Genomic DNA, 27,584 nt, shown 5'->3' with positions numbered 1-27,584 from the left:
ATTAAGAAAGTAGTCAGATTTGATTTCCTTTCTTTCACTATTAAATATTATAGTTATTCATTCACCATCATCATTCATCACACTATTTTTATTCTTTGGAGGAATACAAAACATAAAATAAGTACCCTAAACACAAAAACCTACCCTTTGAGATCTGATGAACTGTTATTGAGCAATTCCAACCTTCGAGTTCGGGTACAAGAATTACGGAGGTCGTTGTGTAAATCTTGGGGGGCGTGCGTCACTAGGATATCTGTACCGGTGGTGGCGTATTTCGCTTCTAAGAAAGTGGGTCCAAAACCACGGCACAACCGAAGGAGGACAGATTCTTTTATCAGGAAAGTACTTTAATTTATCATAGTCTTTGATTTCAACAGGTAATTTTTCCAACACCGATTACCGCCCCTTCCCTTCTTCTAGCCCCCAAAAACTGCCCAGCCACGTGATAGGGCTTTGTTTCGTTGTCGGGAATGGGAGGAAGATGGGTTTTGTGGTGACGGAAGGTGAGGAGGTGGGAATTGTGTGTTGCGGAAGTGGAATAGAGGTGGAAATCATGGTGGGGGAACAAGAAGGGGTGGATTTTGTGGTGGGGGAACGGGAGGGTGGGTTTCGTGGTGGGGGATTGGGCGCCGGGAGTTGGTTTCATGGTGGAGGAGGTGTTGGAGTTGGTAAAGGGCCAAAGGGAGGGCGGCGAAGGTGGTGGAATGGTGGTGGGAAGATGGTGCTCGGGTTTATTTAATTAATGAAGGTTTAAAAGCTACTAATTAGAATTTAGATGAATAATGATATCATTAAGAGCTTAAGTAGGCGGATTAGTAATAAAAGATAGTAGTTCTTAGATTTAATCAGTTTTAGGGTAGTAATTAATAACTTTTTGTTAGAGGTAGTAATTCACGAAGACCCCCTTTTTGAGGTAGTAATAAACAAATTTTCATATACAAAAGATGAAATAATAAGGCAAAAATTATTAAAACTACAATAGAATAAAATATCATAAATTGTTGATTAGTTGTGTTGAAAATATTTTAAAATTGTATACATTATATTACATTAATGATGCATGTTATTCCTAATAAAACTGTACTTAGATGCCGTATGGTTTTTTTTATTATTGAATTAATTAAGTTCAAAACAAATAATATATACAATGTACTTCCACAAAATATAATTTTATGTATTTTTTTTCATTGAACCCCACTATTGTACAATTATATATATATATATATATATATATATATATATATATATATATATATATATATATATATATATATATATATATATATATATATATAGGGTAATTTAAATGTTAATATTGTATTTTTTTACTCTATTATTTTATACTCTCCGCCATATTTCAACCTTCTAAATTATAGCTTATTCTCTATTAATTAAAAGGTCTCAAAAATCTTGTGTAACTATCTTAAATAATTAGAACATTAAATCAAAAGGAATACGATTATTATAGAGATAATATATAAAATTAGAAATAATATTATAATATTTGTATTATACAAATATTCCAAAAATAGATCTTTGCTAAAAAGAGGAGGGAGTTTTGGAGGGGAAAAACAACACTAGGAAGTGACATGTATCATTCCTGATGTCTGTTTTAGTATTTTGTTATTGATTAAGCATACAACCACCAACATAATAGCATGCAAACTCAAACTCAGCAAATTTGAATTACATATGTTAAAAAGTACAAAATTTAGCAAGCACACATAATCAAAGGCAAATTGAACATAATCCAAGGCAAAATCCAACAACATTAGAGCATAATTCAACTAGTCAACATAATTCAACTAAACGAAATTGCAAACATCAATTAAAACATAGCAATTAAAAGCGAAAGAAATAGAAATTACAGCAACAAAGAAGCACTAACCTTGGATAATCCACAAATTAGGACTAAATCTCCAAAAATTTTGATTCACCAGTGCGTCAATTAGGGTTTGAGGGAAGAATAAGATTAGAGTAGAGAGTGAAGGAGATGAATAATAAAAAAATTTAGAGTTAATGTTGACAGTTGGGCTTGGAGGGAGAGTTAATGAGTGGGAGGATATTTCAGTCAAGTCAAGTCTAAGCAAAAGCCTTGTCATTAACCCTTACGTAACTTTTGATTAACGTCGTTTTAGTTACTGTAGTAATTAGTGATAATTATGAGTGTACCGCTGATATTCAAAAGTTAATAAGGTGTATCAAAGATAAAATTCAGAACCTGGAGTGTACCAGTGATAATATCCCTTTTAATTATGAGAAGGTATTGCGTGCGGACGGACGCACGAATTGTTTGGTGCAGGAGGCTTGACTGATATATTTTACTTGTTGGCTGATATGTTTTATGTGTTAGCTGATATGTTTCATTTGTTGGCTGATATGTTTTTGTGTTGGCCTGGCTTATATGTTTTTTTCTTTCACTTTTGTTGGCCGATATTAGACATAATTTAGCTTATATATTTCTTTAGTTGATTGATATATTTATTTTGTTGGATGATATGTATATTTTAATTGTTAGCTTATATGTTTCATTTTGTTGGCTGATATGTTTATTTTGTTAGCTTACCTATTGCTTATTTTTGCTGACTTCATCCTTTTGTTGGCTGATATGCATCTTTTGTAGGCTGATATGTTCCTTCTGTTTGCTGATATACTCTTCTTGTTCGCTGATATAGTCCTCTTGTTGGCTGATATATATTTTTTGTTGGTTGATACGTTTATATTAAAATCTTTAATGTTGAGTGATACAAAATATTAATTAGCTGATATATTAATTGTTTTAGCTGATATAGAAATTATATACAAGTACAAACTATTTTAATTTTATTCTATCTCCTCTTTACCCCTCTTCCTCTTCCCTATTTCTTTCTCTCTACTCTTAGCAATGAAACACGCCCTCACTCCGATCGATCTCCTTCTCCTGCAACCACCAAACCCAAGCCACCTCACCCACAACACCACACCCACAAACCACCAAACCCACACCACCGCACATCCGCACCCACAAACCATCGAACCAGGCCACCGCACCCACAAACCACCCAATTAACCACCAAAACTTGCATCCCACAACCACGAACCACCTACAACCAATCTTCCATTTCACGGTGGCCCGATCTTCCATGTCCATTATCGCCGATCGTCTTGACCCAGAACTCACGGTGGTCGATCTTCCATGTCAGAGGGGGCATTCGACTTCGATCCATTTGCAGGTGATGGTAGCGGAGAGAGAAAGGTTCACTTTTCTTTTGAAAAGCGAAAATGGAGTTCGGCCACACAAACTATTAGATGCAGTTGTACGCACCCAATAGTTTGTGTTTAATTATTAATAGATACTCGAATTTAAATTTATTATTACACTAATCCCGTCAATTTATCCAAAATTATTTTAACAAAATAAATATTTTTTTTGAATAGATTTTAACAAAATAATTCAATTTCAACAAAATCTATATCTATACTTAGTATTTAAAAACTATAACCAAGAAATTAAGAAAGACACATGTCCCTATCCATTCTATTACACTTCTCTAACCATAGTGCCACTTGTCATCTTACACTATTAAATTTTTATTACACCATTTTTTTTTAATTCTTTCATTAAAGTTGTACTTCATCTCTTCATCTTCTTCTCTCTCCTTTAATTCAACCTTTTCCTATTATCTCTCTTTAATTTTAGCACTTCCACCTTTCTATTTAAGCCTCCTTTTCGATTAATGTTCCAAAATTTAAATTTCTTTAATCATGTTTCCGATTACATGTTATACCCTATAATGACTTATTGATATTTCCTCATTTATCTCTCAATACAATTTTATATGAATAATCCGTGCATTGTATGGGCCAAAAGACTAGTTAAAAAAAAAAACTCGAAACCAAGTTGAAAACACAACCTTACAATTTTTTTTTTTAAAAAAAAGAGTAGTTTGCTTACTAGCGAAACAAAGATGCCGCGTGGAAAAACAATTCAATAACGTGTCATGAATCCCACAATACAAACTCTCTATAAACACAAAAATCTGGCCTCCTCCATTTTTCTCTCTCCTCCTCTCTTTGATCCTTTCCTTCCTCAAATACCTCTTCTTCAACCTCCAGATCTAGACTTCATCTTCCTTCATCAACAATGGCGTTAGAATGGGTCGTACTCGGCTACGCAGCAGCAGCAGAAGCAATCATGGTGATCCTCCTTACTCTCCCAGGCCTCGACGGTCTTCGCAAGGGTTTGATTGCCGTAACTCGCAACCTTCTCAAGCCATTTCTGTCAATTGTTCCTTTCTGCTTGTTTCTTCTCATGGATATCTACTGGAAGTACGAGACTCGGCCGAGTTGTGAGTCTGATTCGTGTACTCCTTCTGAGTTTCTTCGTCACCAGAAATCGATCATGAAATCGCAGCGTAATGCTCTTCTTATTGCTGCTGCTCTCATCTTTTACTGGATCTTGTACTCTGTTACTGCTTTGGTTGTTAAGATTGAGCAGTTGAATCAGCGTGTTGAGAGGATGAAGACCAGAACTGATTGATTGTTTTCCCCCTTTTTGGAAAGATAAGTGGAATTTCTGTTTCTTAGGGTTTGTGTAATGCGATAAATTTGAATCTTCATTTCACGGTTTTTTATACTTATAATGCTAGGTTTATGTTTGTTTGATGCACTGTTCATCGGATTAATGGATATAAATTAATGGAGAATGCTTAATTTTTCGTTTTATGACACTCGTTTTTTGTTGAATTGGGTATGTTTTGAGCAATTATTTGGATTGATTTGTCCAGAAATGTGTGTTGTGGACTTTTGAAATGTCGAATGCGGCTTGATGATCGCGTATTGTTTGGTGTTCTTGAGTGGGTGGTATAGGTGTTGCTCTGATTATGATTAATTTTAACTGGTATTGTGTAATCGACTTATGAGTGGTGGATTTAATGGTTAATTTGCATAGAATAATGATCTCGTTTTGAATTAGTTGTCACATTGGCTGAACCATACATCCTTGATGGTTGAAATGCAATTATGATTTGTTTCGGTGATCCCAAATGAGTTTATGATTGAATTTTTCTTATTTTGGAATTAATGTTTGATTTGTATAGAATAATGATCTTGTTTCGAATTAGTTGTTACATTGTACGAACCCTTTGAAATTAAGTACTATCCAGTATCCACAATACCACTAAACACCTCCTAGATAGTTGAAATGCAACTATTGTTTGTTTTGGTCATCCCAAATTAGTATATGTGATTCCTATTATATATGTGATTCCTATTATTCGTAGACCAACTAACTTGTAAAGCTTGTTAGTTGTGGCCTTTTAGATAAGGCTGGAGCATCGTATATGTCAATAGAAGGTCAAGACATAGAAACAACTAAGTGTAGAAATTAATTGTTCATGACAATGTCACAATGGTTGAGATTTTCTATGTTAATGGTTGATCTTTTGTCTTTCTATCATAGATGTCAATTGTTATGATTTCGCTTTTGTTAGTTTGTGAACGGATTTTCAAGAAGTTACAGATTTGTAGACCTTAGATTAAGTTTTTCTCATCTTTTTTACGTTCTTTACCCTTTGAACACTGTATTTAACCATTTTTGCCTCAAAATGTAATGTTCTGCCTAAGCTGTGTATCTTTCTCTTTAGTCTTTAGTTGTGCATTTGTTGAACATTACTGGGTTTTAAGTGGGCAGAGGCGTAGACTCGTAGAGGTCTGGTATACAATGAAATTGTTACCGGGGATTGTCAAGAACAAGACTAACACCACATATATCCTTAGTTGGAAGTACTTGGGAAGGAATTTTGATTTATTTGTGATAGTTATAAGGTGAGGTGTAATTTCGATGTTTGATTTGTTCAACCTTGGGCCATGGCTAAGTTATATAGGCGCAAAGCATTGGAATTTGGAGGTAAGGCGGTAAGCTTCTTTTGTCTGGGAGATTAAAGTGTGCTTCTTATGAAACGTAGAATGGGGTTTTTTTGCAATATGTAAATGCCTAATACAATTAATTGGCTATAATTTTTGGTTTACTTCAATCTATATGGTCTATCCATGTATGCAGATCAGACATCAGACGATGTGCTTATTGGCAGTGTTAGTGATGAGTATTTGATTATGCAACTAATGAGTGTAGCTCTCTTCAACACTTGCACCAAGTTATCCTCCTGTCTAGTTATATCAACTTGTTAATTACCTTGCTGCACTTGATACACTTGAATGTCTCATTGTATATGATGCTCAGTTTGATTTTAAGAACAGTAGAACATAGAAATAACATTTTCTGTCAAAGGCGTGAAATAAAGATATTCTTATGTCATAATTTTGTTGTTCGACTTCGTGTGCTAGTTAGGATTTTGCTTTTTACTTGACACTGCTTCTTGCTTGAAGTGTATCAGAATTCCTTATCCCTTACTTTCCCACCTTGCACAGTGAGTTGCCTGTTAAATACATTGTTATGTATCAAGGTTTTAAATCTTGGATGAGGTTGTGTTTTCGAAATTGCGACAGTGGTTGTGGAACCACTAGTGTGGGCTATGTGCATTGGTTGTAGCTGTCTCATTGTCTAATAATACGGGTGTGGAAAACGCAAATACCTTTTGCAGTTTTGATGTGGTTAGATTTAATTCTCTGTTCAACACAATAAGCATCACTACTTTCCACTCACTGTAGAATACTGAGTCCAGCATTGTTTCATATATAGCAGATTCACTTCTGGTGCTCCTTTTAATCTTTAATCTGTATTCTTACCTGAATTGCGCGATCTCATTTTTGTATTCATCATCTAGTTTTTAAATGAATCGCCGTATCCTTTCCTTTGTACATGTACATTTAATTGAGCAAGGTTGCTTTATAAAGTAGTTTCCTAGTTGTATCAGTATGCATGGGATCCATGTTGCGCAGGACATTCAGGAATGCTTGCTCACTGAAGCTTATGTAATAAATAATGTGAATTTTTAGAATTCTAGTCAGTTTCTACCTAGTTTTTGCTGGTACAGACAGTAAGGTCTTTGAATTCTGTTTGTAAAATAGGGGGTGATTTTTGAGTAGGAAGATTTTACTTACATTTGATAAAGGTCATGTAGTTATCAGTAGAATTATTTTAGCATGTATTATTTCTTATTCTCAATTTAGTTTCTGTTAGTTATTGCCTGGCTTGGCTTGTATTGATTTCTGGGGTAAAGCTTTTGGCAAAAATAAGCTATAATTAGTCAAAACTCAAAATAATTTAATTTCAGCAACATGGAATTTTGTTGGATTTATTTTATTGTATATTTTATTAATATTAAGTTTATGATTTTTATGAGTACAAAAATGGAGATAAGTATGTTTTTAAAATGCATTTTAGAGATCGTGAAAAGCCAAATAGGGCAAAATAAAACTTTTGTATACATCCGGTTTACACTAATTTTACTGTACATCAAGCAGTATAAGGGTAACTTTTACCTAATTTTAGGGTAGTTTTTTGCCCTTTTTTGGGTAACTTTAAACATAATACAATTTTTTATATAAATAGACAATAATAAAAGTTTGATAATGGTAATTTAATTACATTCAATCTGTTTCAAAAAAAAAAAAAAAATTACATTCAATCACTAATAATTGATTTTAGTCATTTAAAATGTGATTCTTTACTAATAATTTTTATTTGTATTGGATTACTTTTATGCGTATTAGGGTCACTTTTATTTATTTCAGGGGTAACTTTTGATCAATTTAGTCTATCTTTATAGTGGATGTACAATAATTATTGTACACCCGATTTTTTTTAAAGTTTGTGACAAACTTTTAAAAAAATCAGGTGTACAATAATTATTGTACATCCATTATAAAGATAGGCTAAAGTGATAAAAAGTTACCCCTGAATTGAATAAAAGTTACCCCAATATGCATAAAAGTAACCCAATACAAATAAAAATTATCTACGCTTTATTAGTAAAAAATCACATTTTAAACGACTAAAAATCAATTATTAGTGATTGAATGTAATTAAATTACCATTATAAAACTTTTTTTGTTGTCTATTTACATAAAAATTATATTATGTTTAAAGTTACCCAAAAATAGGCAAAAAGTTACCCTAAAATTCGGTAAAAATTACCCTTATACTGCTCGATGTACAGTAAGATTATCGTAAACCGGGTGTATACAAAAGTTTTCCAAAAAAAAAAAAAAAAAAAAAAAATAGGGATACAAGAATTAGGTAAGTTTCTTACAAAATTTTAACCTTAATTGTAAGAAAAAATATACTTTAGTCTTGTTAGATTCTTAATACAGTAATATACTTAAGTCTTGTTAGATTCTTAATTGTAAGAAAAACTATACTTTAGTCTTGTTAGATTCTTAATACAGTAATGTGTATTTTGTTAATTTGTAATTTTTATAATTCTTTTCACTACAAACTTGAAGATATTTAGCAATAAAAAATTATACATAAAATGTTAAAATGTGTTAAGAATTTACTCTATCTTTATTGATCAGATCTGATCTAATTTTATTTTATTTTATTTTATTTTTTTATTTTTTTATTTTTTTTTTATCTGAAATAAGGTGAATTGGACATGACCTTAGTGTAAAATTTGATTCTCCATTAAGTTAATTATTACTTACTCATCAAGATTCACTGGCTTTTCTTAATTCACTTTTCAATTCCACATGGGAAGAATAAAAAAGAGCGGAAGGAGTAATCATGATATTTTGAATCTCTTTAAGCATTCTTATTTATCTATTGAGTCTATGTTCTAAACAACTGTCCGTGCAAATGACTTGTGACATTTAATGCCCTTATAGTCAAAAATTTGTGATATAATCAAACTTTACACTAATCTTTTTTTAATCACTAATCGTTGATTTTTCAAAAGACTTGTATTAGAGACATTTTTGATTTAACGTTCAAGCTAATATAGTGTTCTAATAATTGAATATCAATTGAATTTTATCTCATACAAGTAAATGTTTAAGCAAAATGTTTTACAATAATGTGTCCAAAACTATCCTAGGCAATCAAAGTCAATCTCAAGTGTGTTTGATTCGCATCAACTTTATGTGATGTACTTAATACATGGTATAGGTTTAGGGCCTGTTCACATTTACTTAATTTCAGTTCAGTTTAATGCCCTTATAGAATGGTTTCGCTCCTATCTCGATGGTAAATAGACCATTTAGGTTTCAAGCGGCTTGGATGCATCATAGCAAATTTGATGATTTTGTGCATTCGACTTGGAATAGAGCAGCCCCAATTGTTCCTTTTTTGAAGGAATTTGCGATTAAACTTGAGTGTTGGAATAAGGAGGAATTTCATAACATTTTTCGTAAGAAGGCTGAGTTATGGGCTAGATTGGAAGGGATTCAAAAGCTTTTAGCTCAAGGAAGGCAGCCGCATCTCATTAAACTGGAAGCCGAGTTGAAAAAAGAGATGGAGGAAATTTTAGATCAAGAAGAGATGTTGTGGTTTCAAAAATCTCGTGAGGATTCGATAGTCTACGGAGATCGAAACACCCGCTATTTTCACTTAGCCACGGTTATTAGGAGAAAAAGGAATCGAATCGAGACCTTAAAGAATGCTAAGGATGTTTGGGTGACTGAGTCTGAACAGGTGCAAGCTCTAGTGTTGGATTTCTGGCAAAAAATTTTCGAATAAGAAAGGGTGGGAGAACGTTTCGATAACATACTCCCTGATTATTTTCCTATGATCGAAGCTGAGCAGTGGGAAAAAATTAGCAGGCCGATTGCTGAGTGTGAAGTGTTTAAAGCCTTGAAGAGTATGAAACCGTTTAAAGCTCCAGGACCCGATGGTTTTCAGCCCATATTTTTTCAAAAATATTGGGATGTTGTAAAACCAAGTGTTTGCAATTTGGTGATTAATGTGCTAGAAGGCAGAGAATTCCCCGAAGGATTGAATGATGCTTTTCTTGTGTTAATTCCTAAGGTTGATGTGCCTCAACATGCTAAGCAATTCCGACCAATTGGACTTTGTAATATTGTCTACAAATTGGTTACTAAAGTAATTGTGAATCGGTTGAAGAGTCTTTTGCCTTCATTGATTTATCCAACTCAGTGTAGCTTCGTTCCAAAGAGGCAAATAACGGACAATGTCATTATTGTTCAAGAAATGCTTCACACTATGCGTCATAAACAAGGAAGAGTTGGGTATATGGCGGTGAAGATTGATTTTGAGAAGGCATATGATAGGTTGAGATGGAGTTTTATTAGAGAATCTCTTCTTGAGCTTCGGTTACCACAAGCCATGGTTGATGTGATTATGCAGTGTATTACTTCGGCACGCCTTAGTATACTTTGGAATGGTGAGCCTATGTCTTATTTTTCCCCAAGCCGCGGCATTAGGCAAGGCGATCCTTTATCTCCGTATATTTATGTGATTTGTATGGAGAGACTTGCCCATATTATTGATAGGGAGGTGCGACTAAAATCTTGGCTTCCGGTTAGAGCAAGTAGGGATGGTCCTTTCATCTCTAATTTAGCTTTTGCGGATGATCTCATCCTTTTTTGTGAGGCTTCAGTGGCTCAAGCGACACTTATGCAAGAATGTCTACGAAAGTTTTGTGAAGCTTCAGGGAGTAAGGTTAGCATAGACAAGTCTCGAGTGTATTTTTCTAGCAACACTAATTTTGATACGAGAGATGCTATATGCAATGTGTTAAGTATGGAAGCAACCGAGGATTTTGGAAAATATTTAGGGGTTCTGACCATTAATGGTAGGACCTCTAAAAAAGAGTATCAATATTTAGTGGATCGAGTGAATGGCAAAATTGCTGGATGGAAAACGAAGATGCTCTCGATGGCAGGCCGTGCGACTTTAGTTCAGTTATGCTTGAGTGCGGTTCCTTCTCATGTGATGCAAACTACCCTCTTGCCTCGTTCAACTTGCGATGATCTGGATAGGAAGTCAAGGAAGTTCCTTTGGGGTGAAGTTGATGGCCAGAAGAAGGTGCATATGGTGGCTTGGGATACGATCAATAAACCTCGAGATAGGGGAGGTTTGGGCATTAGATCGATGAGGCAAGTGAACTCGGCATTTTTAGCCAAGCTAGGATGGCGTTTGTTGGCTGAACCCAATGCTCTCTGGGCAAGAGTTTTACGCAGCAAATATTGCAACAATCGATGTGACATTGATATGTTCAAGGCGAAGCAAAATGCATCCAATGTTTGGAGAGGGATCATGAGTAGTGTAGATGTAGTTCGGAAAGGTATAAACATGGCGGTTGGTAATGGCGAAAGAACTTTTTTCTGGCATCATCGATGGGCGAATGATACCCCTCTTATTGACTTGACTAGCCCGTGTCCTCCTTTAGATTTACAAGATGCTACGGTGAGCGAATTTTGGGACCCCAATGTGGGGTGGAAATGGGAGTTATTTGCGGCTTTCTTATCTGCTGAGACTCTACAATATATTGCTTCATTTGAGCTGAGCAATAATGATGAGGATGTTGATGTTGTTAGCTGGAATGGGAATCCGTCTGGAGGGTTCACTATTCGTTCGGCTTTGGATATAATTAGAGGAGAAGAAGACGGATCGAATGATTGCAATAGAACAGTGGTGTGGAAGAATCAGGCGCCTCAACGAGTCCGTATGTTCTTGTGGTTAGCAAGTTAAGATCGTCTCATGTCAAATAAGAATAGATTTATTCGAAATTTGATAGATGATCCTAGATGTCAAGTGTGTGGTGCGATTGAAGAAACAACTGAGCATATTATAAGGGTGTGCCCAGCTGCGGTTATAGTATGGAGAAAGTTAGGAGTGTCTGATGGGGATAGACTAGAGTTGGACTTCGATTCTTGGCTTTTAAAGAATGCGAATGTTAAGCAGAATAAGGGTCAGGAAGGATGGCCCCTGATTTTTGCTCTGTCAGCGTGGTGATTGTGGAAGTGGCGAAATGCAAGGTGTTTTCAAGGGGATAATGCTAATATTCCAATTAATCAAGCTGCATTTATTTATGCTCGAGTTGGATTGGTTCGAGCTGCTTTAGATAAACATTTGCGCGTGCATATGCCTGGTAAAAGGAAAAGGGAGGAGATCTATGTGAAGTGGATTGCACCAAGAGTTGGTTGGGTAATGTTGAATTCAGATGGGGCTTCGAAGGTTAATCCTGGAAAGGCTGGAGGAGGGGGACTTATTAGAGGGCATATGGGGGAGCTCTTTGAAGTGTATGCTATTAACTGTGGCTTATGTTCGTGTACTAAAGCGGAGTTGCTTGCGGTGTTGAGGGGTTTGGCTATTGCGTGGAATGAAGGTCATAGGAAGGTTCAGGTGTGTGTTGACTCTGAGGTGGTGCTTAAAATGTTGGAGGATGATAATTCCCCCAACTCTCCATACATTCATATCGTTCGTAAGTGTCGTGCTCTCATTCTCCGTCAAGGTTGGGAGGTCACCCTCGAACATTGTTATCGCGAGGCAAATCGAGCCGCTGATTGGCTAGCCAATTTTGGGGTAGAGGCGTCTCAACCAATGACTCTTTTCTCGGCGGTCCCGAAGGATCTTGAGGCGGTTTTATTGGAGGACTTGGGAGGTGCTACAAGGCCTAGGATGGTGCCCGCTGGTGTTCGTCAAGGGTAGCCTAGCTGCTGCCTTTGTTTTGTTTTAATTTGCTTTTTGTTTTCCTTTTATTTCTGTTTTTGTTCTGTTTGGGCTCTGCCCACTTTCTCACCAAAAAAAAAAAAAAAAAAAATTTCAGTTTAGTTCAGCTCAGCTCAGCTCCAATCAGTTCAGTTTAGTTCAGTTCAGCTCCAATCAGTTCAGTTCCAATCAGTTCAGTTCAGTTCAGCTCTTAATTTCCCTCTCTCATAAAATATTTATTTCAGCTCAATTCAGTTCAGTTCAGTTCCGTTTAGATCCAATTAGTTCAGTTAATTTTTTGCCAATTTCGAGCTCAATTTGGGCCCTTTAGGCCTAAAATGGCCGCTATAACCTTAACCGAACATTTTTCGACACGCAAACTGATGAATAAATTGAATTGGGTTATAATTTACAATTTAAAACAACTTTTGGGCTGCAATTTACAAAATACAAGTTTTAAATGGCTGCAATTCGCAAATTTTCCTAATTTTTTTAATGGACTTATGAGTACAAAAATAAACGAATTTGATAAATAGGTGGTAAATTTTATTCATTTTACGTTACTAATCAAATAATAATTGAGAAAATATTACTCTGTAAAATTGCTAAATTGCTAGTTTTTTTTTTATTGAATCTAAGATATTAATATCTAAGAAATCACCATTAAAGTGATTAATTTCTTGCTAATTAGAGTTTATGTTATTGTGCAATTACAAAGGAGTCGAGTTAAGGAAAAATTAAATAGACAGGTTATGTATAATTGAATATGATAAAGACTAAACATTATCATAGAGAACTTATGTATATGAAATTTTTTTCAAATAGGTTAAACAATATTAGCCTCCATATCATTTTTTCATGCCTTAGATTAAATAAAAGCCTCATGCGCAGCGGGGCAATAAAAGTTGGGGCCTTGTGTGATATTTGAAGCTAGGCCCTTTTTCATACCGATAATTCAAAAATAGATCGAATTAAATAATAAAAAATAAATTAAATTTTCACAATGGTAAATTAATTATTTTTCTTTACCGTGGATTCATCTATGATTACAATTCAATACTTTTAACAGCAATCTTTCAAAAGGACACTTTAAATTTCCATTTCTTCTAAAAGATAACATATCACTTCTCAAAAATATAGAGGGGAAGCCGGGAAGATAAGATAAGGTAACACCAAAAATTATAAAAATGATTTCAATAATTTGAGAATATCGAGAAAAATGTTGTCATGAATTTTTTTTAGAAACATGCACTAAATAAAATATATGTCAATTAATACCAAGAGGAGATATATATGATAGAAGGTACAAAAATTAAAACTTGCAATGATTAATTGTTAATTTTAGAAGTAAATTTGAGAAATAGAAATTTAGGTATGACTGTGTAAAAATATATTAAGAAAACTAAAGAAAGTGATTTGAGAAGCAATTCAAGCGAAGTCACTTGGATACGTTAGAGAGTAGAGAAACAAAAATAAATTATGTTGCATTAGGAGTCGAATCCTTGACCTTCCCTCGTAAAATTCATCTCCCCTAACCAATGAACTAGAAAAACTTTTTATCATTTAACGCATAATTACATTTAATATGATTTTCGGGCCCCATTATTTAGTTAGGAGGCCTAGTGCGGTCGCCCAAGTTGCGCTTTGCCAACCCGCTCCTGCTTATGCGGTGACATGTCATGCGCACATCAGGATGCATTTTGTGCTAACATGAGGATGCCACATGTTATTATAACATGTAATGTCTTGATTTTAATAATATTATAAAAGATAATAAATTCTTGTATTGCCTTAGTGGTATCCTTAGATATATTGTTAGTGCTATAAAGTGGGAGTTCAAATCATATTACAAGCATTTTTTAACACAAGAATACACTAAGCATATTATTTAACGTAATCACTTATGTGGCGCCCCTGTCATCTAGCCATATCATCTCTCATGTGGTGCCAACTCATGCTAAAAAGGTGACACATGGCAATTACATCTTGTCCCTTTGAGAGAGTGAAGGATAGCTCAAGTGGTTAGAGCTTCCCTCCCGGTTGCAAGAGATCTTGAGATCGATTCTCATCCCCGCCATTGTGGCTCTCTAAAAAAAAAAAAAAAAAAAAAAATCTTGTCGCTTTGACTTTTAGTAATGTTATAGATAGATTTGTGTACTTGTTAGAAACGTCTTCACAATGTATATTTTGCGAATATCAACCTTTCATGATTTTAAATTATCATAGGTATGTGACCTAGATTTGATTTAAACTGGTGTTAGAAATTTGGAATTGGAATAAGCGATTAAACCGGTTCACAAATTTTTAGAAACGATCTTGAAAATGGACAGATCCAATTTATATTTGATTAGCAAACGGTCATGTTGTTCTAATCCATTAGATCTCCAATTAACTCTTTTTTTTTTTTTTTTTTTTTTTTTTTTTTTTTTTTTTAAGAATAGCAAATGAGAATGAGACCGTTCGAGAAATTGGAGACCATATTTGAAATCGGATCTTTATCTTTGCAATCGGATCCTAACCTACTAAAACTGATCTAGACTTGTCACTTCTCAATCGGTACCAGTTCTAAAACTAGGTCTCTGTTCGACTGTCCAAATTAAATGACACATTTTGACTTTCGACACTTCATAAATTTCACTTTAAATAACATTTGTGATTCAAAGATCTGAAAAAACATAATTTAATCATATGAGATCTTATTAGATTCGTTTTAATATACAGGAAAAATTGTCAGGAACTACCCGCCTAAAAGTCCATTTTGTCAACAACTACTCGCTTAAAATTTCTATCAAAAAACTTCCCACTAAATTTAAAAAGTTTGACTGGCACTACCCGTTTTGGTTTTCCAGCAACAAAATCTGGCGAGTGGGACTCATTTTTGTTTTTTCTTCCAAAATTTAAACACGAAAAGATGAATCACTCAATTAAGAAGCCAAAACAAGTGAATTTAACAACAACTTAGAAGCATTACATATTTCTTAATTAAAATCACAATTACTTTCGCCCTCTTTAATTGGGACGATTTACGAAAATATGGTTAAATTAAAACTTATTTACCATTTTTCGTCGGTAATAAACTTATTTACCAAATTGCTGTCCACATGGGATCGGGAATACGTTTGGGTCTATTTAATTTCAAAAATAACAAACCGCTACCTCAAGTAGCGGTTTTAGTATCTAAACCGCTATTCAAAGTAGCGATTTTAATAATAAAACCGCTACTCAAAGTAGCGACTTTCCTAAATATTCTACACAGCCACATTAAAATTAAAAAAAAAAAAAAAACAGAGGACCACTACCCACATCACTCACCTCGACATCCCCACGAGACCACCACCCAAATCACGTCGCCGTCGTCATCTCCATCCTTTTGCACACTAGCGACCGTCGTCATCTCCACCACCAATTGATGAACAAATTGGATTTCTGATATTTACCCCCAAATTCATAAGGTATTTTAGCCCTAATTTTTTTTCCTCATTAATTCAATTATTTGTTAAATTGAATTTAGTTGGTGTTTGGTTTGAAATTCACGTCGCCACCACCACTTAATGTCAAAATGAATATAATAAACTCAATTTGTTTGGAAATTCGGTGCCATCTGGTACGAGATTGTTAGGTTTTGCTTTGATTGCTTTTGTTTTTCTTGGATTTTGCTTTAACTACATGCCAATTTAGCTGTACTCAGCAAGATTACCATGCTTGGAAGATATAATTAATTAACATGACATCCTTTTCTTATTATTAAAATTGTTGGATATGTACTTACTAATTTACTATAAAATACTACTATTGCCATATTGTACTGTATATTGGATGAATGGTGCTTTAGTTGTCAAACTCAGTTTATAAATTGTGAAGTTAATTCCTAAATATAATCAATTGCATAGTGCTCTAATTTGGCATTTTATTACAATAGTGCTATAAATTGACAGTCTATTTTAATAGTGGTTTCACTTGGGATTGTAGTACAAAAAGTAGCTCTTTATTGTGTTATTATAGTGCTCTAACTTGACACGTTGTGCGTAAATAATTATTTATAATGTAATGTAGAATAAAATGAATGTGATCATTTTGATTATTTTTTTTAATGGTAAGGTTTTGTTTAGAAATGGAAGAACCTATTGTATGTTATTGGGGCGGAGAAGTTACACAAAGTAATGGAAATGTCACATATAAAGGTGGTGAGAAAAAAATTGTTTTTCTCAAATCTTCCATGAATTTCTCAATGTTCTTGAACAAGTTATATGAACTTGTGAAATGTGATCCAAAGAATGTAGTATTAAAGGTGCAGATGAAATATCCTACTTCTGGTTCATATTCACTTCTTCTCCTTGATGACGACATTTCTTTAAGAGCCATGTGGGTTGGTATATCCTAGGATGCACAGAGTCGGGTACGGGTGTCGGACTCGGGTACGGGTCCACGTGTCAGACTCGAAAATTTCTAAAATCAAGGATCCGGGGACACGTTTTAAAAGAGTCTAAATTTAGGATATGGACTCGGGGACCCGGTGTTTAATAATCCATATATATATATATATATATATATATATATATATATATATATATATATATATATATATATATTGATAAAATAATATTTTTTTTAACCAAGGCATTAACATACATTTTTTATATTAAAAATCAGAATAATGGAAATTTTAACTATATTACTGATTGAAAATCTTAATACATAAAGTTGTAGTTCCACTTTTTTAGAACAAACAAGAAGGGAAAAAAACAGAAATAAAACATCATAGTCTAATGAAACTTGAACTTGTCCAAACAAAAATGAAAAGAAAAACAAAACAGAATCATAGCCTAAAGCTCTCGAACGTCAAAAACTCCACTTATTCACCATCTTCAAAAAGTCCATCATCTTAGATTCTAGTTCCCTTGCTCTTCATCATTAAAAAATCCATCTTCAGTATCTTCAAGAAATAAATTCTCAAAACCTTCAACATGCTTATCATCAATAAAAAGTGAATCTCCACCTAAAAAATAATGAAAAAAAATCAGTATTCCAAAACTAAATCAAATATATTAATATTTGTTGAAACTATGAGTAATTTAAAACATAATTTGAAATACTCACCGACATCCCAATAACTAGATGGACCTCTTGTACTCCTCTTTCTTCCTAGACATCATTCTTAAATTGGTATGGACATAGACAAGAGCTTCCACTCTTTTTGAAGTTAGCCTATTCCTCGCGATGGAATGAATATTAGAGAAAGAACTCCAGTTTCTTTCACAGCAGGAGGAAGATGCAGGTTGTGATAGTAATCTGAAAGCCAATGCTTGCAAAGTTGGTGTTGATGAACCATAACTAGCCCACCAACTCAAAGGATCTTCATGAGCCCTAGCTTCCATTACATGATGTTCACTGAAAAAGCCCAATGTCCCAGAGAATTGTCCAAATTCAGCATAAACTTTTCTAAGATCATCCGAATTTTTGAACATCTTTTTGAAACACAAATCTCTGTTTTGAGATACTTCTCGATCAACATTAGGTGCAACCCTTGGAACAAATGCACTTTGCCTTGTAACCAAGACTCACTATAATATTTCGGAACTAATGAATGAGCCATACAGTGAAGGGGAGTATTACTTTTATTCCATCTTGATACCAAAACACCTTGAATAACATCAAAAAAGAGGATTTTCTAGTTATCTATCTAAGCCTTCTTGCTCATAAATTTTCTCTCTAACCTCTTCAATCATGGTATCCCACATGTCATATATTAGATGCAAACATGGAGTATCAAGATCAGCTTTCCTCAACATATTATTAATGGGGGCTGTAAAACTCAAAAAATATTCAACTTTTTCCCACCATCTATTCCTTAATCACACATTCGAAATCAGCCTTGCTTTCTAATTGTGTCTTCCTAAATGTTTTCCATTCAACATCTAAAACCATTTTTTCAAGAGCATTTTTTGTTTCAAACAAACGTTCTGCTATGATAATATGTGAGGTAAAACGTGTTTCTGCTACTTTAAGAAGTGCAAGCTTTGAATATTTTTGAAAAATAGTAAGGGCCTTATGATGATTCAAAACAAATATAACAATGGCATCACAATATGACAGTAAGGAAGAGATCCACTTACAGTCATCATACTGGCTTGAATTGGCAGTGGGCTCGCATATGCTTTTGAGTGCTGATTTCATACTATGCACAACATTAGGCGTCCAAAAAATGTGAGGATATTTTGCTTCAATTTTTTCACCTGCTGCTTTGAAGTTCCCAGCATTATCAGTGATAATCTGCACCACATTATGAGCACCTTCCTTGTCAACAACCTTCTGAAAAAGACTAGCAACATAATCTGCATCTTTTATGTTACCACTTGTGCCAAAAGCTTTGAGAAACATTGATCCTCCACCTGACAATGCCATGACATTGATGAGAGGCCTCTTTTGCCGATCAGTCTACCCATCCGAGCATAATGATACTCCCTTCTTCTTCCAAGAATCTCTGAAAGGCTGATTAAGAGTATCAACATGTGTCACCTCTTGCTCAAGTAAAGAGAGCCTCAGCCTATTGTATGGTGGAGGTTGCCAACCAGCACACTTACTGTTCGCCAATTTAAGACAAAACTGGCAAAAGTAAGGATTCCTGACTAGTGAAAATGGAAGTGCAGAAGCATAAATCATCCGAGCACATTCCTTATCTAATTCATCTCTGTCATTAACGTTAAAACAGAATTCCACAGTTCCTTTTTTCTTTTCCGGCTGGATTAAATCAGTACCCGGAAGGAGGGTCACATAATCAAATTTCCTCTTTGATTCATACGCTTCTCTAATCTTCAAATTCTCTGCCTTTTCATGCTCTTGCTGCAATTGTGCCTTAACTTGATCGGACATACTCTTACATCCTTCGACACCTTAACCCGACAATCATAAGTGATGGGCTTTCACTTTTGAGCATGAACCAATCACTAATTTGAGGCAATAGTTGCAGGTCCATTTCCTATTACCACCACTAGTTGCGTTTCCGACAACAGTAACATGATTCCATAATGGTTTGTCATAGAATGATGAAAATTGGTTAGGACTAGGCCTTTTTGGTGCTGAATTTTTCGGGGGTTAGGCGTGGAGGAGTTTGGTTAAGACATTGATACTGAGGGATGATGATACAATTGGAGAAAATTTCAGTCGAGGTGTGAGAATTTGGAGATCCATGGATATCGTTTAAATAGTATGAGTACTTGATAGCTGGGGAGACTAAAGCTAAGAGAATTGTATTCGACATATTTTGGGAGCAGAGGAAGCTTGAATGTGATTGTTTAGGGAATGAATAAATTTAATGGGAGTAGTAGATGGATGATAATGATAGTGTTTTGGGAGGATAAACTTCTCCTACTTGATATACGTGTAGGACATATTGTTTTATGTATAATTGTATAGTACTCCTATCTAGTATGTAGTACAACTTTTTAAAAATTTGATTAAGTTATGATAAAATGATATGTATATGGCATGATCATAGATTGAATAAGTAATTTAAAATTGTTTCAAAAAAAAATGTAATTTTAAATTTGATTAAGTTTATGATAAATTGATAAATTTTAAAAATGTAATATTAAATTTGATAAATTGATATTAGTAGTCTTATATTGCATAATCATAGATCGAGGATCAATGATCTTTACAAAATGATCATAACCTACGTAACGTTGAGTTTTATAAAACTTATGATCTAATGATATTAGTCAACCTTATATGTTATATGGCATGATAATAGTTGAATAAGTAATTTTAAATTTGATTAAGTTTATGATAAAATGATATTAGTAGTCTTATATTGCATAATTATAGATCGAGGATCAATAATCTTTACAAAATGATCATACCCTACGTAACAGAAAGTTTAATAAAACTTATGATCTAATGATATTAGTCAACCATAAATGTAATATGGCATGATCATAGTTTGAATAAAATTTGATTAAGTTTATGATAAAATGATATTAGTAGTCTTATATTGCATAATTATAGATCGAGGATCAATGATCTTTACAAAATGATCATAACCTACGTAACGTACATTTGAGTGAAAATGAAGGATTTTGTTTTTTTTTTTCGTTTTTGGTTTTATTTTTAATAATCCTTCAGAATTTTTTAATAGTTAAAAATAATTGTTGAAGGTCGCAAAAAATATAATATATTATAATATAATGTTGTTTCTCTTAATCATTTTAATTTATATATAACATTTTTTTTTTGCAAAGAATATATATATTTTTCTTACAAATATAATATGTATTTTTTTTAGGAAAAGAAATTTAATATGTATTTAAATTACTCTTAATCATTTTTAATATATTTATAATTTTATCGGATTTAAATTAATGGTTGACCTATCAATATTTCAAAAGATCTTTATATATATATATATATATATAATAATAATAATAATAATAATAATAATAATTATATTTTTTGATGCTCATTGTTACAAAATTAAAGGTTCCCCCCCCCCTAATTTTGCAACATAGAAAGTATATTTATCATTAACATCCCTCTAATTTAAAGATTTTTCCCCTAATTTTTTCCGCGAAATAGCAATGTAGTGTAATTTTTGTAAAAAAGAAATACTATGATTATTCTAATTTACATAGTGGTAAAAGATTTTGAAATGTTAGGATTTCTTTTGAAAAAAAATTGTCATTTATACTATGATTTTTAATTTATGTCGTACATACTTTGTATCTATTATATGTAGTACTAGATTTTATAATGTTATGATTTCTCTAGTATAATAAATTCTTATCATTTCTATTATTTTTTTAAAGAAAAAATACACTATGATTTCTAATTTATGTAGTATATATTTTGTATTGTTTATGTCTAATATTAAATGTGTGGTAAAAGATTATACAATGTTATGATTTCTCTAGTAAAAAAAAAATTAAAATGTTATCATTTCTAAATTTGATTTTTTTTTTTTTGATGGAAGATATGATACGTTGTATCTAATATTAATTACATTGTACAAGATTTTAATTATTATATTATCTTTTTTCTTAAAAAAAATAAAATTATATGATATCAAATTTAGGTACTTTGTATCGACTGTAAAAAAAAAACAGGTACTTTGTCTCGAACCTTAAGTCTTAAATGGTTTCAAAAAAGAAAAAAAATCTTAACTCTTAAATATGTAGCCAAGAATTAAATATGATGATTTCTAATTTAAATATCCAAGTTTTTTTATTATTTTAAATAATAAATATATAAATAACTAATCTTAAATAGGTAGTACTAAATTCCTAGGAGTACTTTTTTTTGAGGAAAAAGAAACTAATAAACAAAATGACTTTTCAACTACACAATTTAAAAGATATGGAGTATGTACAGACTAGCATGTTGAAAATAAAAGGAAAATATTTGAGAATAAAAAGGAAAATATTAATAAAGAATTAAAGATTACACTTCATTAAATACAATTGTCATTATTATAATATTATTAGATAGAATTGTAGGGTTCCCTAAAAAAAAAAAAAAAAAAAAAAAAAAAAAAAAAAAAAAAGATAGAATTGTAGGGTTCTTCACACGTAGTAGAATTGTAGGAAAATGTGTTACTTTATTCTACTGTAACACCTAGTAACTAGTAAGGCATCTAGGGTAAAAAAAAAAATTATAAAATAAATGAAAATAATTTAATGGGCATTTACTGTTTTCCACTTTACCAAAGCTTTACAGCTGTCTTGGACTTGGATAACTTACTATACACAAAAAAATACAAATAAACACAAAAAAAAGCTAAAATTTAATTTGAAAAAGATGCTTCATCTTCTTCCTTTGTCCTTCATCTTCTTACTATACACAAAAGACGCTTCATCTTCTTCTTCATCCTACACAAAAAAATACAAATAAACATAAAAAAAATGGCAGCCCTTATGGAGGAATCCAGGTCCAACCCTTGGGAAAACTCCTCCTAATTATGTTTATTCAAAATTAGGCGAGTCCACTTTCTCTCCCAGGAGTCCAACTCGTATTTCGTGTTCGCACCGGGGTCGCGTCGTGTCGATGCCGGTATGGTTGGGTGGTGGGTCGAGTCCGTGCAACGCAAGGTATATCAAAGTTGTCGGGTTCCACTATGGAGTTGTACATTGACCAAGTTGTCAAGCAGGTAGTAATGGAGACTAACTTGGGGTTATATCCTAGCTCAAATTCTAGTATGCCTCTCCAAATGATTGGAACAAATTCAGAGGTAGCAGTCTCTTTCACAAGATTGCTGACTGATGATCTTTATGTTCAACAACATATTTCGGAGCTAACTTCTCCCACACCAACTCCTCACACAGGAAACTCCTCCAGAAATCCCTCTTTAGATGCACTCGATTACATTAATCTTGAATAAGTTGATGGCTTTGGAACCATAGTAGATAATTTGGATAGTGATAAAGGTGATGAAGAAGGTGCATGTGAGGAAAATGACATTATCATAAAAACAAATGCTCCTTCACAATCTTTTAATGTTATAGAAGAAATGGATCAAACACTTTGTGACTCATGGATAACATGGCTAGGAAACAACACTTATAATGGTGAATTCAGTGTTGGTTAGGAGTTTGATTCCTTACATCAACTGAAAGATATAGTAAAATCATACTCCATCACTAAAAATCAATCATTTTGAGTTGTTGAGTCCGAGCCATCAAAGTATGTTGTGGAGTGTAAAAGGAAAAAGACACACAATTATCCTTTGAAGCTGCGTGCAATTAAGGATCCAATGTTACCTATTTTTCGAGTTGTGAAGTATAATGGTCCGCATGCAAATAATTGTGTAGATGACATTATCTCCGGTGATTATCAAAATCTCAAGTCTGAATTTGTGTGCAATATCATCTTAGATCTTGTACGAGTTGATCCTTCTCTTAAAATACGTGCTATTGTACAAGTTATTAAGGATCGAACCGAATTCTCTATAACTTACAGAAAGGCATGGCTAGCAAAACAAAAGGCAATCGCCATCATATTTGGTGATTGGGAGAAATCGTATGAAGAGTTGCCTAGGTACATGCAAGCTTTACAAGAAGCCAATGAGGGAACTGTTGTTCATTGGAGCACAATAGAGACATCTAATCCGTCTATTCATGTGTTCAAAAGAGTTTTTTGGGCTTTTAAGCCATCTATTGATGGATTTCGGCACTGTATACCTCTAATCACTATTGATGGGACTCACTTATATCGGAGGTACAAGGGCACCTTGCTCATAGCAATGGCAACTGATGCAAACTTTCAGCTTTTCCCTCTTGCCTTTGCGATTGTAGAAAATGAGTCTATCGAAACTTGGTCATGGTTCATGGCATGTCTTAGGCAATCAGTCACCCAAAGAAGAGGTTTATGTGTCATTTCTGATAGATCGACATGCAGGGATACTAGATGCAATGAATAAGGAGGGGAGTGGATGGGAGGAGCCTTTTGCACATCATAGGTTTTGCATTCGACATCTTGCATCTAACGTGGGCAAACACTTCAAAACTCATATGAAGAATCTATTTGGTCGAGCTGCTGATGAAAGATAAAAGAAAAAGTTTGAATTTTGGTTAAAAGAATTGGTGATTAGAACATTAAGGCTCGAGAATACTTAGAGAATATCCCTTTTCATTTGTGGTCGATCCACCATGATGGCGGGTTTAGGTATGGGATCCGGACAACTAACATGTCGGAATGCTTCAATGGAGTGATGAAAGGAGCCCGTTGTTTACCTATCAAAGCAATTGTGGAAATGACTTTTTTCCGCGTGAATTCATACTTTGTTACTAGGCAAGACTGGGGCAAGAGGAGATTAGAAGAAGGTCATGAGTATAGTGAAAAGGCCTACAAAATAATAGAGAGAAACATGCAAAAATCAGCTGCACATTCAGTTAAATCATTTGATTATGAGATGGGTCTTTTCCAAGTCACTACTGGTCGTGGAAATCGCCCTCCTGGGAAGGGGGATAACAAACATAATGTGGATTTGGTTAAGAAAACATGCACCTGTGGAAAATTTATAATCTACAAGCTTCCATGCTCTCATATCCTAGCGGTTTGTCGGGATCAAAACTTGTCATATGCCTCGTTTATCGACCCATTCTTTAGCACTCATGAATATAGACAAACATACATTAAAAGTTTTAAGCCTCTTCCTGATGTTCCATATTGGCCTACTTATGTGGGTCCAAATATTATTGCTAATGAAAATCGGAAACGAGGAAAACCTGGACGAACGAAATCAACTAGGATAAAAAAATAAAATGGACGAAGGTGCACGTACCAAGAACAAAACAGCATGTAGCATATGTCGACAAAGAGGTCATAATGCACGTACTTGTCCTTTAAAGAGTAGTGATGGATCATCGGGGTATATAAAATTTAATTATGTTAATTTTCATATGTATACAAACTTTTTTATGTGTTATTTTATTTGTTTAATGGGATACTAATTTTACTTTATTTTTTTCAGGTCTCATGGAGTCGGTGATCAACCCGGGACCAATTGACACCTCTGTTCTTCGGCTGCAAGCAAAGCATAGAAGTGAGGGAGTTTGGCGAGGAGACGAGGATAAAATTTTGACATGTAGAGAGCATGTGGTTAGTTTGACACGAGACTGGAAAGTAGATGATCGAGTCTTACATTATGTTCGAGTGGTGGGATTCTATGGTTTACATAAGTTACGTGGGGGTGGAGTCTTACTTGATCGACCTCTTATTACTGCGTTAGTAGAAAGATGGAGGCGCGAAACACATACATTTCATTTGAGAGTGGGTGAGGTCACTATTACTTTACAAGATGTTGCTGTCTTGATGGGTTTAAGGGTTCATGGTGATGCTGTTACATGCTCTGGTTCTCTAGGTTGGGCTGATTTGGTTGAAAATATGTTAGGTGTTCGACCAGAGTCAAGGCCTAAGAAACCACTTGAAGGCTCATCTTTGAAGTTGAGATGGTTGAAGCAACAGTTCTCCGATATTCCAGATAATGCGGATGATGATGTGGTACATAAGTTTAGTAGAGAATACATTCTTGCTCTCATGGTATCCTACTTGTTCGCAGACAAAAGTGGTGACTCTGTGCAGCTTGTCTACTTACCCTTGTTACAAGATTTAGAAAAATCTGGTAATTGCTCGGCAAATAGGAGGTCCAGTGCTATTGATGCAATTGTGGTCGTGGGAGCATATTCACATAGGACGGCCTATTATATCTAGTGTTAGAGATCCTCCAGACGAGCCAGAGGACTATAATGAGCCATTAATTATTGGATCTCAGCATCAACATGGAGTTGATCCCCTTGCATGCAGGTATGTAGTCTTTCGTAAAATTTCATATATTTAATTCTATTTAGGGATATATATATTCATATTTTAACTCGCTAATTTTAATGTTGTATATAGTTGGCTTCGAGTCCACTTTTGTAGTACCCATACAGCTTCTGGACTACCTTACTATAGGGATGCACTTGATCGTCAGACTAATGAGCAAGTAATGTTTACTTTATACCTCATTTAATTAACATAATGGATGCATTATTTAATCACTTATTGGATGCATTCCCGTTGCATGCGGTAAATGTGGTTGTTTTTTTTTCTTTTTTATGGTAATAACTTAGTTATCATAATGTAGATGACATGGCAACCATATACCGAGGAGGTTCTTGCATCCTTGCCTGAGATATGTCGATCCGATCATAATGTGATGCGCACTTTTGCACCATTGATTTGCTTTGATATTGTGGAGTACCATCTGCTAGGACGAGTAATGCGACAGTTTGGTCTGGAGCAACCGATCCCTACGACTCTTGACACAAGTGATAAGTTGCATAAGGTGGATAAACGTAAGCTCAACAGAAACTATGACATTGTGCATGAAAAGTATATAGAAGAATGGCGGAAGCGTGAGGATAGAGTAGTTTCTGGTCATCCATTTAGTGGCCGCACATTGTTACAGTACATGAATTGGTATCGGCACATCACTAGGACCATCATCACTCCCCCTACACAAATCCGCCCTTCTACTCATTACCAACCTGCCTCGACTGAGTTGGTGTTGGTAAGATTGACCAAGTTTCTAATTTTTCTTTTAACATGTTAAATGTTGTAAACTTTTCTAATTTTTGTTGTTGCTGTTTTTTTTTTTTTTTTTTTTTTTTTTTTTTTAAAATTTTTTCTTTTTTACAGTCACATGCATTAGGTGATATAGCCCAAAGGTGCATGCGAATTATTGAGGCTGTTGGTGATTTGCCTATGGAGAAAGCATTACCGTTGACTTTAGAATCGCTTCGCACTATAAATGCATACTGTGCTGGCACATTAACAAGGGTCGATCAATCTCACCTCCTCCAAGATAGTGAAGTTCTTCAGCCACCCTCGGCCTCCACACCATCTAGCTCCTCCTTGCAAAGTGTGTTGCACTCTCAAGCACCCCGCAAACGGAAACATAGTGCTCTTCGTGGTCGAGGACGTGGACCTTTTTGTCAACTGAGCACAAGTTCACCTTCAGTTTCTTCTCCTGCTTTGACTACTACACCTATGCTCTCATCTAGTACTTTGACTACATCTACACCTCTGCCCTCTTTTACTCCTCGACCCTCTTTGCTTGCAGCCACTAGTTCACCCTCGTTCACATCCATGTTGCCACATAATTATTCTGGTATTTCTACTCATCAAGTACCCTCTTCTACAGTTGTATCTCCACCACTAGTTTATGCTCGACGAATCACTTTCACTACGTCACCCATTTTGGAAGTGGATGAGTCAAATTTTGAAACACCATGACCATTACATCGTAAAAAACGTCATTAGAGTAGGAGATGTAAATTATTTTGCTTCATCGGAACTCATTTTGGTATATTTGTAATACTTACTTTAGTTAATTCAATGTTATTATAAATGTTTTGGTTTGTTTGTGGACATTTGTTATTGGTTGGAATTGTTTTAATAGGTTAATTGTATAAGTTGTGTGAATGTGTATAGGCCATGATATTGTTACAGGTTGCACAAATGAGGGGATGACGCCTACAAGTTTAACAGCTTTTCGATTATA

The 27,584-nt window shown here is 34.1% G+C and overlaps 4 protein-coding genes across 4 annotated transcripts; all 4 read left to right on the top strand.

Annotated features, from left to right (window-relative positions):
* The first annotated feature begins 4,123 nt into the window (after positions 1–4,123).
* On the top strand, positions 4,124–4,519 carry LOC145600520 (uncharacterized). The gene has a single exon (XM_081656404.1). It carries the CDS (start codon positions 4,124–4,126, stop codon positions 4,517–4,519), a length of 396 nt encoding a protein of 131 aa, XP_081512530.1.
* An 11,278-nt stretch (positions 4,520–15,797) lies between these two features.
* LOC145602053 (serine/threonine-protein phosphatase 7 long form homolog) lies at positions 15,798–27,495 on the top strand. The gene is made up of 5 exons (XM_081658186.1): positions 15,798–16,002; positions 25,011–25,843; positions 25,937–26,024; positions 26,166–26,591; positions 26,720–27,495. The coding sequence occupies exons 2-5, from the start codon at positions 25,698–25,700 to the stop codon at positions 27,314–27,316; spliced, it is 1,257 nt and encodes a 418-aa protein (XP_081514312.1). The 5' UTR covers positions 15,798–16,002; positions 25,011–25,697; the 3' UTR covers positions 27,317–27,495.
* On the top strand, positions 23,292–23,957 carry LOC145600519 (uncharacterized). Its single transcript, XM_081656403.1, has one exon. The coding sequence runs from the start codon at positions 23,292–23,294 to the stop codon at positions 23,955–23,957; it is 666 nt and encodes a 221-aa protein (XP_081512529.1).
* LOC145600518 (uncharacterized) lies at positions 24,225–24,800 on the top strand. The gene has a single exon (XM_081656401.1). The coding sequence runs from the start codon at positions 24,225–24,227 to the stop codon at positions 24,798–24,800; it is 576 nt and encodes a 191-aa protein (XP_081512527.1).
* Positions 27,496–27,584: the final 89 nt, after the last annotated feature.

This window comes from Chenopodium album, chromosome 21 (genome assembly GCF_948465745.1).
Source record: "Chenopodium album chromosome 21, dcCheAlbu1.1, whole genome shotgun sequence".
In the NCBI taxonomy this organism is placed as follows: domain Eukaryota; kingdom Viridiplantae; phylum Streptophyta; class Magnoliopsida; order Caryophyllales; family Amaranthaceae; genus Chenopodium; species Chenopodium album.
Note: the sequence above shows the minus strand (reverse complement) of the source record. Positions and strands in the feature narration are given on the sequence as shown.